Here is a 14174-nt window from a genome sequence, read left to right as displayed (position 1 = left end):
GCCCAACTGGAATGCTCTCGTTTAAAAAGTTTAGATAGATACTGTAATCAAGGCATATCAAAAGTTGTAATACTTTTCCCTAAGTATATGTAGACTGTCAGAGGACCATGGCTGGCTTGCTAGCTCCTGTGATTTGAGTCTATTTTGAGTGTAGCACACTTGTCAGTAAATTTGACATGTGAGTCATCTCATGCCTACAGCACTCGCCTCGTTCCTCTGTGTGGGTGATACCTTGTGAAAGGCTTGTTCTGGGACAGGCAATGGAGCCTTTACACTTTTCAGTCAGCCTCATGAACAACAATGACCTGTGTGCAAATGAGTCCTGAGTCACTTATCAGTATGCAAACTGCTGAAGAGTCACTGTGAATTTTCTACTTGAAGGTTATGAGCACTGCATACAAATTGCATCCGATTTATTCTGACAGTGGAATCGCTATCTTTGTTCCAGTGCAGCTTGACCAGGAAATGACCTCATCAATCAGGGTGATGGCCAGGACACCGTGACCTTGAGACGTCTGAGACTGGTGCTAAAACAGCAACACAAGTTAGACATCAATATGAACAGAGGTCAGAGAGTTAATAATAGATTTGAGTACTAGATTAAAATCTTTAAAGTAACACATGTTTACCATCTGCCATTAAATTACACAATATTAACAACCTGTCCTCCAAATACCAATTGTACTTTGCTGTATGTATTTGTCATGTTCCAAATGCTAATTGTGAGCTTTGTTTTCAGGTTTTTAAAGCATGCAGTCTAAACCTCAGAACAGTAATTTTATCAGTGATGGAGAGTGCATTCATCTGACATGAACCCTGAAGACATTTGTTTAGAGGTGTAAACTTTGGTGCTGATGTTGGACATGCGGGGGATTCTCTAGCCACTTCCTCAAGCCTACCTGTCTTCTTCATTATTGCTGCTGTCAGTCATCAGAAAGACGAAACTCGCTGTAGTCCACAGGGCTCATATATATTATGCCACTACTGAGTTTCTACTACACCCTCCCTCTGTTTGATTTAAATATTAAGAATAGCAATATTATTGCTACCATTATTGATTCTCAGAGAACATTCTAGTCAGTCTTTTCCTGTCTTTTCAGATCTGTATCATACCATGGACAAAGTAAGTGTCGTTCACAGTGAAATAAATCATCTGTCTTCTACTGGCAAATAAAGCAGGGTAGCTTACTGGATGGAATGCTGTGCATCTCCATCACATTGATGCTGCGTTGCCATGAATACGCTTAGAGTCAGGTTCTGGCCTGCGTGCATCTGTGCTGAAATTAGTTTTGTCCAAGCCCCATCCGTCACACTCTCTCACACGCGTTAATGGTCTTGGATTTTATTAGATTTTTGATTGATCAAGCCCACACACTAGACGAGCTGCAACGGCAGCATTAAACCGTACTAGTCGCGGGAGAATTGGAATGTCTTCAGGACTAGAACTTCTCTAATGAATTTGTTTCACTAGAAAGGTGTGTGGCGCTATACGGTTGATAGACGAATGACGAATTGAATGGCGCGTGTGAATTTGATTTGAGAGGGTCTTTATTCAGTGGGATGGTGCGACGTGTTTATCTTCCCCTGGTGCCATGGCGGTTTGGTTTATGGTTCCCTCGTGGGTCGGTGTTGTTGTTTATGGGTGCTCTGCAGCGCGCGTGTGTGGAGAGGAGCGCTGTGCCATGCCCCAGCTGTCAGAATGAAATATCATTGCACTCCTGATTGCTGTGTACAGGGCCTCAGCCGGATTCATAAAAATGCAATCCCATGCAGCTCTGTACCAGGCTGGCAGAGAGCACTAAATAAACTATGATACAGAGGAAAGCTGGCAGATTTAGAAAGTGCATGGACACACTGTACTAACGCTGCAGATATAAAGTACCACGCAAATTCAGCATAACCGTAACACGTACACAACTATAAGACCACACTATTTATCGTTTGTGAATTTAGACGGGAGCCTATCCTAGTCCTAAAGCGGTGCAGTTTCCGCAGCGCTGTAAGCCTCATTGCTCTGTAACCTCCGTCATTCCAAACACTCTGCTGCTCCTAAACCCTGAGGAATATAGTAGTCTGTCTTCTCTATAGAAAGTGTCAGCGAGCTCTGTGGGAGGGGCATGACTGCTGCAGCTCACACATCACAGCACACAGCCTTCTGTGTCCTAAAAAAAGCTTTCCCAGTCCTGACTTCCTGTTCAAAGAGAATGGCATTAAAGCCAACGAAGTTCGAGAGGGGATGAATAATGAATTCCAGCGGGCGTCACTCTGAGTTAGGCAGAGATTTCAGTGAGGAGCCATCTTCTCTGTGTCTGTTGTCATTGCTCATGTCACGCAACAGCTGAGCCTGTACCAGAGACTCAGTTCATATCTGGCTCTATAGGATATATTTTCCTCTGCCCATCTCCATGTGTGTTTGTGAGATAAGGGTACTTTTCAGTTACCTACACTATGAGGTGAACTGTTCACCTACTTGAACGTCTTAGATTGGCTGAATATTCACCTGAAGATGGTGAAGCATGTGCATGCCTATTGCTAATTATTCACTTGACAAGCTAACGTTGAAGGACAGATCTTTTTACCTGCAGGCCACCTGCTTTAGCTAGCCAACCGAGAGCTTATCTCCCACTGGAGTGTCCTGCTCTAACGTTTCCTTTTATTTATTTTGATTAAAAAAGGCGGATGTGAGTTCTATGGCCAGGTCCCCTCAGTGTACACTTTTAACAGCACAGCAGTGTGTGAGAGGGCTCAGTGACAATGGGCTTCCTAGGAAAGTTTTGCTAACAGGGAAATAGCCTGTCGGAGGAGTTGGCTGACATCCTGCAGAAGGTTCAGGACCTGAACAGAACAGAGAAAGAGAGGTGGACTCACTGAGAGGAATATGGGTTCGGTGCCATAATTGAATTATTGTATAGAAATAATAGTGTCATCATTTGTCTGAGGGTGGCGGTTTCCATGCCAACACCTACATAAATAATGAGCACTGTATGCTTCAAGGTGCCTCGGGATCTGAGGTAATATTCTCTCAATTAAATTGGATATTCCCTTAATTTCAACAGGTGAACATTTATGTGTTTTCAGATGCGTATAAGCATTGGCGCTCATCTCATTAAGTGCAATTAGTCAAATACAACAGCAGAGCAGGTTCTGTACATACTATATGTAACATAGTATAATACATTAATAATGGTTTCAAGTAAGCTACTTGCTCGTTTTCAGTTCATATTCAGTGTTTTTTGGTTCTGTTTTTTGAAGGTGAAGCCTTAGGTGACAAATATAGAATTCATACTTGTATGCAACCTCTTTCTCCCTCATCCCGTTTTCCAGCACCAGGGAGACATGAAGAGCTGGGGTTGCAGAAATCCGTTTCCCAGCAGCAGCTCTGGCTCTAAGATGAATAGAGGGGGTTTGCATGGGAGGGAGGGAGGGAGGGAGAGATGTTATTACTGAAGCACAGCAAATGATGGCTATAGAGAGGGGAGGGTTGAGGAACGGAGGGAAGGCAAAGGGAGGGGAGAAAGGGGGCATGCTCAACAGATCAGAGAACAACAATCGTCTTTCCACCACCCATATACAAGGCTCCTGCCTACTGCCAACTTGCAGGGAAGAGGGAGAGGGAGGGAGGTGTGACTTTCACCTGCTGGAGAATCCAGCCTGTGTCTGCTCTGCTCTCTGCCTTCAGCTACAGAACCTGCTGTCAACCTTGCACAGACATAGAGCAAGATCACAGCACTACTGGAAGAGCTGCACTCAGGGCTCTCTCTGCTGCTTCCTCCAACACTCCGGCACTCTCTCACTCTTAACACACACACTCACAGGCACACACACACACACTCGGGCTCGTCCAGAACTCTACCACGCAAACGCTCACACACACACACACACACACATACACTCACGCAGGCAGGCACACCCCCTCTCTATCTGTGCAGTGAGAAGCTCTGCCTGTGTCGGTGTGAGCGGTGGACTGTTTCTCTCTCTGGCGGCAGCAGTACTAGCAGCAGGACTGGTCCAGTGGAGGGCAGTCAACTCGCTTTCTCCAGACTCCAGGACAGCTCACGCTCTGGACTTTGGAAGCCCTCAACAAGCCTCTCTCTCTTTTTTCTTTCTTTCTTTCGTTCTTTCTTTTTCTTTCTCTTTCTCTCCTCTTTTTCCTTCTCTTTCTCTCCCCTCTGCCTCGACGTGACGCAGTGTTTCTGACCTTCATCCCCCTCGTGTGCACAGCGTGGGCCAGTGGGACAGCCATGGAGGACACCCTCACCTGCAGCCCTGCCACCTTCTCCCAGGTGTTTGGACGCCAGGGACAGCTCATGCAGGCTAGTGAGTAACTAAACATACGCCCTTGTTAAACATGTCAGTGTTTTATCACCCATCGGCTGCCTGGAGATCACTCCCAGATCAGGTCGTTAACAAGCCTGCTCCGCTTGTCAATTTGAACGGATCTCCTGGCTTTCACTGCCATCTTAATTCTGGTGCTTGGAGAGACTGTTTCAGATAGAGGGAGGCTGAGACCTAATGGGATTACTGTTGCTCTAGTCTCTCTGGAGTAAATTGGTGTTTCTATGTACTGTAGGATGATATTAAGGGAAAATGCAGTGGTCTGCACACAGGGGCTTTAGGTTGCAGGATGTTTTGTTTTTGTGCCCATGAGGAACTGTGCAGTTTGTGTAGTAGTTGGGTACTCATGGTTAATACCTCTGTTGCTGTGTTGAGTTGAAACAATAGTACGGCTGATACATGTCAAGTGTTGGTACAGTATGTGGAGGAGAGGGTTCATTATGCTATAGCAGTCATCTCACAGCACTGTTGTCACCCAAGACACTCTTCAAAGTACGGACACACACCACTTTTTTATTTTCACGACCGTAAAAAAGAAATGTATATTGCTCCCTTGTTTGACAAGTTATAATTGGATCCCGACTGATATGGGATTTTTGGGTCCGATACCGATTTTAGGGAGGCGGAAGTCACCGATTACTGATGTATCTGCCGATATATCGTTTTTTTTTAGCGGAGGAATGAAAAACAGACCTTTTTTACACTAATTGTGCCCCAAAGGATTAACAGATACTCTAAATGATGATTTCATGAGCTGAAATAAAAGATCCCCGAAATGTTCTATACCCACAAAAGCTTATTTCTCTAAAATTTTGGGCACAAATTTGTTTACATCCCTGTTAGTGAGCATTTCACCTTTGCCAATATAATCAAATTGGCATGCTGACTGCAGGAATGTCAACCAGAGATGTTGCCAGGGAATTTAATGTTAATTTCTCTCCCATAAGCTGCCTTAACGTCGTTTTAGAGAATTCGGCAGTACGTCCAACCGGCTTCACAACCGCAGACGACGTGTAACCATGCCAGCCCAGGACCTCCACTTCTGGCTTCTTCACCTGCAGGATTGTCTGAGACCAGCCACCCGGACAGCTGATGAAACTGTGGGTTTGCACAACTGAAGAATTTCTGCACGAACTGTCAGAAACCGTCTCAGGGAAGCTCATCTGCGTGCCCCCATTTCGCAAGGATCGGTACACAATTCGTGGAAGCTGAAAATGTCCCAGTTCTTCCATGGCCTGCATACTTAGGAGACATGTCACCCATTGAGCATGCTTGGGATGCTCTGGATTGACGTGTATGACAGCGTGTTCCAGTTCCCGCCAATATCCAGCAACTTTGCACAGCCATTGAAGAGGAATAAGACAACATTCCACAGGCCACAATCAACAGCCTGATCAATTCTATGCGAAGGAGATGTGTCTCGCTGCATGAGGCAAATGGTGGTGTCACCAGATATTGACTGGTTTTCTGATCCACGCCCCTATTTTTTTTTTTAAGGTACAGTATCTGTGATCAACAAATGCATATCTGTATTCCCAGTCATGTGAAATCCAGAGATTAGGACATAATGAATTTATTTCAATTGACTGATTTCCTTATATGAACTAACTCAGTAAAATCTTTGAAATTGTTGCATGTTACGTTTTATATTCTTGTTCAGAATATTTACGGCAGTAAATACAACACTTTTTTAGTTTACCTTAGGTACAGTGGAGAAGAAGTACGCATTCGAAAGTATTCAGACCACTTCACTTTTTCAAAATTCTGTTATGTTACAGCCTTATTCTAAACTGGATTAAATAAAATTAAATCCTCATCAGTCTACACACAATACCCCATAATGACAAAGCGAAAACAGATTTTTCGAAGAAAAAAAACTTGCATAAGTTACATTAAGTATTTAGACCCTTTGCTGTGAGACTCAATTGAGCTCAGGTGCATCCTGTTTCCATTGATCATCCTTGAAATATTTCTACAACTTGATTGGAGTCCACCTGTGCTAAATTCAATTGATTGGACATGATTTGGAAAGACACACACCTGTCTATATAAGGTCCCACAGTTGACAGTGCTTGTCAGAGTAAAAACCAAGCCATGAGGTCAAAGGAATTGTCTGTAGAGCTCCGAGACATAATTGTGTCGAGGCACAGATCTGGGGAAGAGTACCAAAACATTTCTGTAGCATTGAAGGTCCCCAAGAACCCATTGGCCTCCATCATTCTTAAATGGAAGAAGTTTAGAACCGTCAAGACTGTTCCTAGAGCTGGCCGCCCGGCCAAACTGAGCAATCAGGGGAGAAGGGCCTTGGTCAGGGAGGTGACCAAAAACTCGATGGTCACTCTGACAGAGGTCCAGTGTTCCTCTGTGGAGATGGGAGAACATTCCAGAAGGACAACCATCTCTGCAGCACTCCACCAATCAGGCCTTATGTCAGAGTGGCCAGATGGAATCCACTTCCATCACAGCCTGCTTGGAGTTTGCCAAAAGGCACCTAAAGGACTCTCAGACCATGAGAAACAAGATTCTCTGGTCTGATGAAACCAAGATTGAACTCTTTGGCCTGAATGCCAGGCGTCATGTCTGAAGGAAACCAGGCACCGCTCATCACCTGGCCCTACGGTGAAGCATGGTGGTGGCAGGATGATGATGTGGCAATATTTTTTCAGCGGCAGGGACTAGGAGACTAGTCAGGATCGAGGGAAAGAGACATGGAGCAATGTATAAAGAGATCCTTAATAAAAACCTGCTCCAGAGGGCTCAGGACCTTAGACTGGGGCAAATGCTCACCTTCCAACAGGACAATGACCCTACACACACAGCCAAGACAATGCAGGAGTGGCTTAGGGACAAGTCTCTGAATGTCCTTGAGTGGCCCAGCCAGAGCCCGGACTTGAACTCGATCGAACATCTCTGGAGAGACCTGGAAATAGCTGTGCAGCGATGCTCCTCATCCAACCTGACAGAGCTTGAGAGGATCTGCAGAGAAAAATGGGAGAAACTCCCCAAATACAGGTGTGCCAAGCTTGTAGCATCATACCCAAGAAGATTCGATGCTGCAATCACTGCCAAAGGTGCTTCAACAAAGTACTGAGTAAAGGGTCTGAATACTAAATGTGATGTTTCATTTTATTTATTTTTTGCAAACATTTCTAAAAACCTGTTTTTTCTTTGCCATTATGGGGTATTGTGTGTAGATTGATGAGAAAAAAAATATATACTTTTTTGGGGGATAAGGCTGTAACGTAACAAAATGTGGAAAAAGTGAAGTGGTCTGAATAGTTTTCTAAGGCATTGTATGTTATTCAATACAAAATTCAGGCAAATGCTTGCACACTGGTTTTAGTCACACATTCTAATTTAGCTAGCTAGCTAACGTTAGCTACTTATCTCATCATGAATGCAAGCGCATGGCCTGAATGATAGATCTGCACCACCTGTCTTGCTTTTTGCAGATGGCATATTTTGGGTAAACTAACTGAATAAGCCCACTAGCTAACATAATATGCCCAGACAGTGACAGTGTAATTGTTGTATCAATGGCGAGCGTTCACTTTGGCACCAGTCTAGTGTTAGCACATAAGTAGTACAAATTGCCAAAAGTGTGTGGACACCTGCTCGTCAGATATCTCTTTCCAAAATCATGGGCATTAATATGAAGTTGGTCCCCCCATTGCTGCTATAACAGTCTCCACTCTTCTGGGAAGGCTTTCCACTAGATGTTGGAACATTGCTGCAGAGACTTGCTTCCATTCATCCACAAAAGCATTAGTGAGATCCGGCACTGATGTTGGGTGATTAGGCCTGGCTCGCAGTTGGCGTTCCAATTCATCTCGAAGGTGTTCGATGGGGTTGCGGTCAGGGCTCTGTGCAGGCCAGTCAAGTTCTTCCACACCGATCACGACAAACCATTTCTGTATGTACCTCGCTTTGTGCACGGGGGCATTGTCATGCTGAAACAGGAAAAGGCCTTCCCCAATCTGTTGCCACAAAGTTGGAAGCACAGAGTCATATAGAATGTTATTTTATGTTGTAGCGTTAAGATTTCCCTTCACTAGAACTAAGGGGCCTAGCTCGAACCATGAAAAACAACCCCAGACCATTATTCCTCCTCCACCACACTTTACAGTTGGCACTATGCATTGGGGCAGATAGCGTTTTTCTGGCATCCGCCAAACTCAGATTTGTCTGTTGGACTTCCAAATGGTGAAGTGTGATTCATCACTCCAGAGAACGTGTTTCTACTGCTCCAGAGTGCAATGGCTGCGAGCTTTACACCACTCCAGCTGATGCTTGGCATTGCGCATGGTGATCTTAGGCTTGTGTGCGGTGTTGCTTGGCCATCGAAGCCCATTTCATGAAGCTCCCGACGAACAGTTATTGTGCTGGCGTTGCTTCCAGAGGTAGTTTGGAACTCGGTAGTCAGTGTTGCAACCGAGGACAGATGATTTTTACGCGGTATGTGCTTCAGCACTCGGCGGTCCCATTCTGTGAGCTTGTGCGGACTTCCACTTCGCAGCTGAGCCGTTGTTGGTCCTAGACGTTTCCACTTCACAATAACAGCACTTACAGTTGACCGGGGCAGCTCTAGCAGGGCAGAAATTTGACAAACTGACTTGTTGGAAAGGTGGCATCCTATGACGGTATCACTTTGAAAGTCACTGAGCTCTTCAGTGAGGCTATTCTACTGCCAATGTTTGTCTATGGAGATTGCGTGGCTCTGTGCTCGATTGTATACGACTGTCAGCAACGGGTGTGGCTGAAATAGTAAAATCCACTATTTTTGGCCATGTAGTGAACCTTGCTGGCTAGATAGCTAAGCTAACTGCCTTTCTGGCTAGCTAGCTAGCTAGCTAATGTTAACTAAGTGAGAATGTGATGAGGTCAGGGCTGCTTGCTTGATGAAGTGTGCTTCTGATTATTTACTTATTCAAATATGTTGGCTATGGCAAGCTACTTACATCAAAACCACAATGCCTACTCTCTCGCGTTGTGACCTAGGGCTGAATGATGTTCAATCAGCAGCTTGTAGAGCGCTCTCTTCAGGCAATCATTGAACATTTCAAAAATTACCTCAAATGAGCAGACGTATATATTTGTTCTATGTATATAATATCAGCGCTTTATCTGTGTAATATAGACCGATGCAAATATATCTGCAAAAAGCTAATATCTGCCGATTTAATATCTGTCAACCAATTTATCGGTCAGGCTCTAGTTAAAATATCAGTGGGAAATGGTGGTGGCATTAGAGTGAGGAGGCTGAAAAACTATTTAGGTCATTTACGTTGCCCAAACTGATGGCTGAATTATTTTGAGCTGAATCTATTACGTTTTCAGGTAAATTAACATATGCGTTGATCATCTCTATGTCAACCATGTTTGGCTGATGTCTTATTCAACAATGTTCTGGGCCAGCTAGCTCCTAAATACAGATGATTTCCCTTGACTTGCCTCCAGATTGAATATCTCTCTCTCTCTTTCTCTCGCTCTCTCTCTTTCTCTCTCTCCTGGGGTCTTGCAGACAGAACTTACTCACATCCTTTGATACCTCCCCTCTGCCATAAGTACAAACTGACATGCATGCATGTTGGGTAATGAGTACGGCCTTTGCCAGATGAAACACTGCCAGAGCAGTCCGAGAGAGAGAGACCTGAACAGTACTTTCTCATTGACGTTAGAGAAAGTTAACGTCATAGTTCAGAAGTATTATTTTTTTTGCACAACCGGAAGAGAGAGAGAAGGCCCCAGTCCTGATTCAGAAATGAGTTAATTCAACGGAGACGCGCAGTAAAAGCCATTTGATTGCGATTCACAGTATTAAAGCATAAGGGGCAGAAAGAGAGTTGTTTGTGATAATGAGAACATAATTCACTAACACATGTTCCTTGGCGGGGTGTAATGAGCTGTGGTGTGATAGAGTGTAGTTTATCTACTATCTGGGGATTTATTTAGCCAAATCTGCTCACTGCGGGCCGTGGAGTGATTTGATAAGATAAACGAGCTTATCCAGCCTGGTGGTGTATTGTTCGCTGTCGTTGACGAGAGTGTCTCTCTCTCTCTCTGTTCCTGTCCTCTCTTTGCATATAAATAATGCTCTTTGTTTGAATGTGTCTGTGGACTCATTAAGTGTGTTTGGTATTCAGTAGCGTATTACTGTCGGAGGGGTGACAGGGCCCTGATTAATATTCTGTCGCTGACTGGTGGATCGCAGGCGGCTCAAAGCCTCTTTACTAAATGTGTGCTGGGTTTTGAAGTACTGCTGATGACGAGACTCTTCTGTTTCTAGGAGAGCAGAGCTAGGCCTTATCCTATCTAAATAAAGTTATCTCTCACACACACACACACACACACAGAAATGTGCTTTTGCACTTATGTAAATGGAGGGTTGATTGAGTCACGCCGGCTGTACTGTAACTTGATTTGTACTATCAAGCCCACTCTGCCTAACCAAATCTATCTAGCTAATGCAATTATACAATCAGCTAATCTGTAATGATGCGGGTATTAATTCAATGTTTTCAACAGGTTCGAATTCTTAGATGACAGATCCAATGTTGTTGTTGTCACAGAAGACTAACCTGTAGGTTTTTGGCGGCGTGTTTATCATCGCTTGTCAACATTGAATGAATTTCATCAATTACAGGTTTATATTTCCATGCCGTTCTCCAGGTTTGTCTTTCAATGTGGTTCTCTGCTCCTCAACAACATTGTAAGGGTGGCTGTAACATTGATGTGTTATTGTGTTTACAAGGTAACGCAGAGCTCTAATTCTGACAGCGTTGTGTTATGTGGGACCAGAGGTGACCCAAAAATATTCTGTATACACATCTTATGTTTTGGGTAATGTTTAGTCCCACTTTGTGCTGGTTGGGCCATCACATTTCACAAGGGCCTATAAAGTTGGGAGATTGTCTTTAATGCGTTAAATGCGTGCCACTCAAATCAATCCCATATCTGGCTCTGCTCTGGCTAAAAGCTCCTTTACTCTACTGTAATGTCCTATGAAGGAGTTCCAGTCACCTTTCTGCTCCACTAGATTCCAGTGATGAGAGGACAGAGGGAGAACAAGGTTATCAGCAGATTAAAGTCTAAGGAGCCTATAACTCTTCATACTGTCTTCATCCCTTGTGTGTGTGTGTGTGTGTGTGTGTGTGTGTGGGAGAGGGAGAGGGAGGTAGGGTGCTGGCGCACGGCCAATGTTCCAACTCTCTTTCTGTGTGCCCAGATTGACTGCTAAAACATTAGTGTCGTCTAGAATCACGGCCAGACACATCTGATATTGTTGGCAGTGTCCTTAGTTCCCAATAAAAAGCCAGTCACACTTTTTTTATTAGGCTTATGATGAACGGCTCACCCGCAGTGGCTTTCATATCTGTATTTAGATTTAGAGGACCTTATTGACAGTGGTCGCTGGGTATTCCCAGTGGTTCTGCTAATCCCTCCATCAGAGTAAATACAGGCTTAATTTATACCTCTATCTCTGGTCTAATCCCCCGTATTGGATTTCAGCACTACATTAGTGCATCTGACTGCGGAGTTGGGCAGGCCTCATGTCTCAAATGGTCGCGGTTTAAGAACGGGGTCAGTGGGACTGTGTGTGTGTGTGTGTGTACTGTCTCAGGATAGTCGATACTGTGTATTTATGTATGTATGCATATGTGTGTCTGCGTAAGTAGTGACTACAGCAAAGTGTGTAGTAGCCCCAAAAGTGTCTAATTGCTATTCTGCAGACATATTGTGTGTCTGTGTAGTTGTGTTGTGGCTATTGTCCGCGCTGTAGTCTCCGTGCTAGGAGTGTACTGCTGAGTGAGGTCTCTTCATTAGTGCACCGTCCTCCTGCCTATCGAAGCTGCTTCAATAAAACATTAACTCTGGGTGAACCGCATGTCTCCCCTGGACAGGAAATCCACATGTTGGGCATGATTGGCGTGAGGCTCATCCCTAAGTGGGATCTGTGGGTCTGGAGACAGCATTTCTCTAACCCTTGGCCCTGACCAATCATGTCGTCGTTGAGAGGGAGTAGACCGACACCTGCTGATGTCAGTAGCCCTTTTGTGGAGCACCGAGCCAATGACAGAATCTGACTGTGATGTTCAAACCACGCTCCCCAGGCTTTTGATGTGTAGAAATGCCTGCGATGCTCATGTTTTCACGTGTTTTATTGCGGTATTGTTTCTCTCGTTCATATTGATTTACCTTTGGGCTGCTTTAGATCTCTCTCTCACACACACACACACTCACACTCACACTCCATTTCACACCTTAATGCATTTTTTGCAGATGGAAGCCGGTAATTTGCTTTTATTTTGTGATAAAATGTAATATGGTGTCTGTGTTATCGCAGAGCTTGTACTCAAGAAGAGTGGCTTGTTTAGAGACAGTTGCTTTCATGCTCCGGTGCTCAAGCTGTTTTAAGATCTGTTCAATTCTATACGGCATTAAAAAGCTCCTGACAGACACTTAGCTTCCCATTCTGTTGCAGAATTATTGTGGCAAGCAGCATACTGTAAGTGGTACACGCATGCTCTTAAACATGACCAATAGCTCACAATACACCCTGGTTGAGTCCACCTAATGATAAAGGCTGATGTTGTTTTGCTGAAAATAGAAACAGCTGGAGCCACTTTTTCATTATAACCCTGCTCACAGATTGATTCAGCGTTAATGAAAAACACCACTGAACCTTCATACAAGATAATGAAAAGTCGTGGTGCCGAGGTTTATTTTTTTTAAGAGTTAACCTTTAGAAAACACAGGGTTACAATAACTTTATTTCTTTTGTATTTTAGCTTTTTTTCTCTCCCCAATTTCGTGATATCCAATTACGGTCTAGTCTCATTGCTGCAACTCCCCAATGGGCTCGGGAGAGGCGAAGTTCGAGTCGTGCGTCCTCCGAAACCACGCTTCTTAACACCAGCCCGATTATCCCGGAAGCCAGCTGCACCAATGTGTCGGAGGAAACACTGTTCAAAGTCAGCCTGCAGGTGCCCGGGCCCGCCGCAAGGAGTCGCTAGACCGCGATGAGCCATGTAAAGCCCCCCCGGCCAAACCCTCTCCTAACCAGGACGACACTTGGCCAATTGTGCGCCGCCCTGTGAGACTCCCGGTCACAGCCGGTTGTGACACAGCCTGTGATCGAACCCGGGTCTGTAGTGACGCCTCAAGCACTGCGATGCCTTAGACCGCGATCCTATATGCATAGAGGCGGTCCAATTTCAACTATCGTTACCTTGTCTCATTGTTACAAACATGCACACTCTGCTCTGTGCACTCCCATCTGTGTGGAGCGTGCCCTGCCTGTTAAAGAGCTTGCCACTGGAGTGCTGTAAAGGCTATATATTTCACCACAACGTGAGCCCAGACTAACTACTGATGCACTAATTAATATGGATTAACAATGTCTTGGATGTTCTATGGGCTCTGCGCTATAGAATGATGATGATGTGCTATAGGTTCTGTGCTATGGACTGTGTAGGCTACTACATACAATGGGCCCTGTTTTCTATTACTGGATTTAAGAGCATGTACTTTGTGTTATGAGCTCTGCAAAATATTTACACCCCTGGACGTTTTCCACATTTTGTTGCGTTACAGCCTGCATTCAACATGTATTACAATTAGATTTGTTTGTCACTGGTCTAAACACAATATCTCAATCTCAAAGTGGAATTATGTTTTTGGGAATTTTTACAAATTATTTCAAAATGAAAAGCCGAAATGTCCTGAGTCAATAAGTATTCAACCCCTTTGTTATGGCAGCCTAAATAAATTCAGGAGTAAAAATGTGCTTAACAAGCCACAAAATAAGTTGCATAGACTCACTCTGTGTGCAATAATAG

General features: G+C 44.4%; 1 protein-coding gene across 3 annotated transcripts in view; it reads left to right on the top strand.

Annotated features, from left to right (window-relative positions):
* Window positions 1-3618: 3618 nt before the first annotated feature.
* LOC106582810 (kazrin) overlaps window positions 3619-14174 on the top strand; it is a 169012-nt gene continuing 158456 nt past the window's right edge. Inside the window, exon 1 of one of the 3 annotated variants that reach the window (XR_001323388.2) lies at window positions 3619-4317. Coding sequence is in view for 2 of the 3 variants with exons in the window: in XM_014166262.2 (XP_014021737.1) it covers window positions 4242-4317 (76 nt within the window). In the remaining variant the exon portion in view is untranslated. The remainder of the gene's footprint in view (window positions 4318-14174) is intronic. The other 2 variants (XM_014166262.2, XM_014166261.2) reach the window with 2 other exon arrangements.

This window comes from Salmo salar, chromosome ssa22 (genome assembly GCF_905237065.1).
Source record: "Salmo salar chromosome ssa22, Ssal_v3.1, whole genome shotgun sequence".
NCBI lineage: Eukaryota > Metazoa > Chordata > Actinopteri > Salmoniformes > Salmonidae > Salmo > Salmo salar.
Note: the sequence above shows the minus strand (reverse complement) of the source record. Positions and strands in the feature narration are given on the sequence as shown.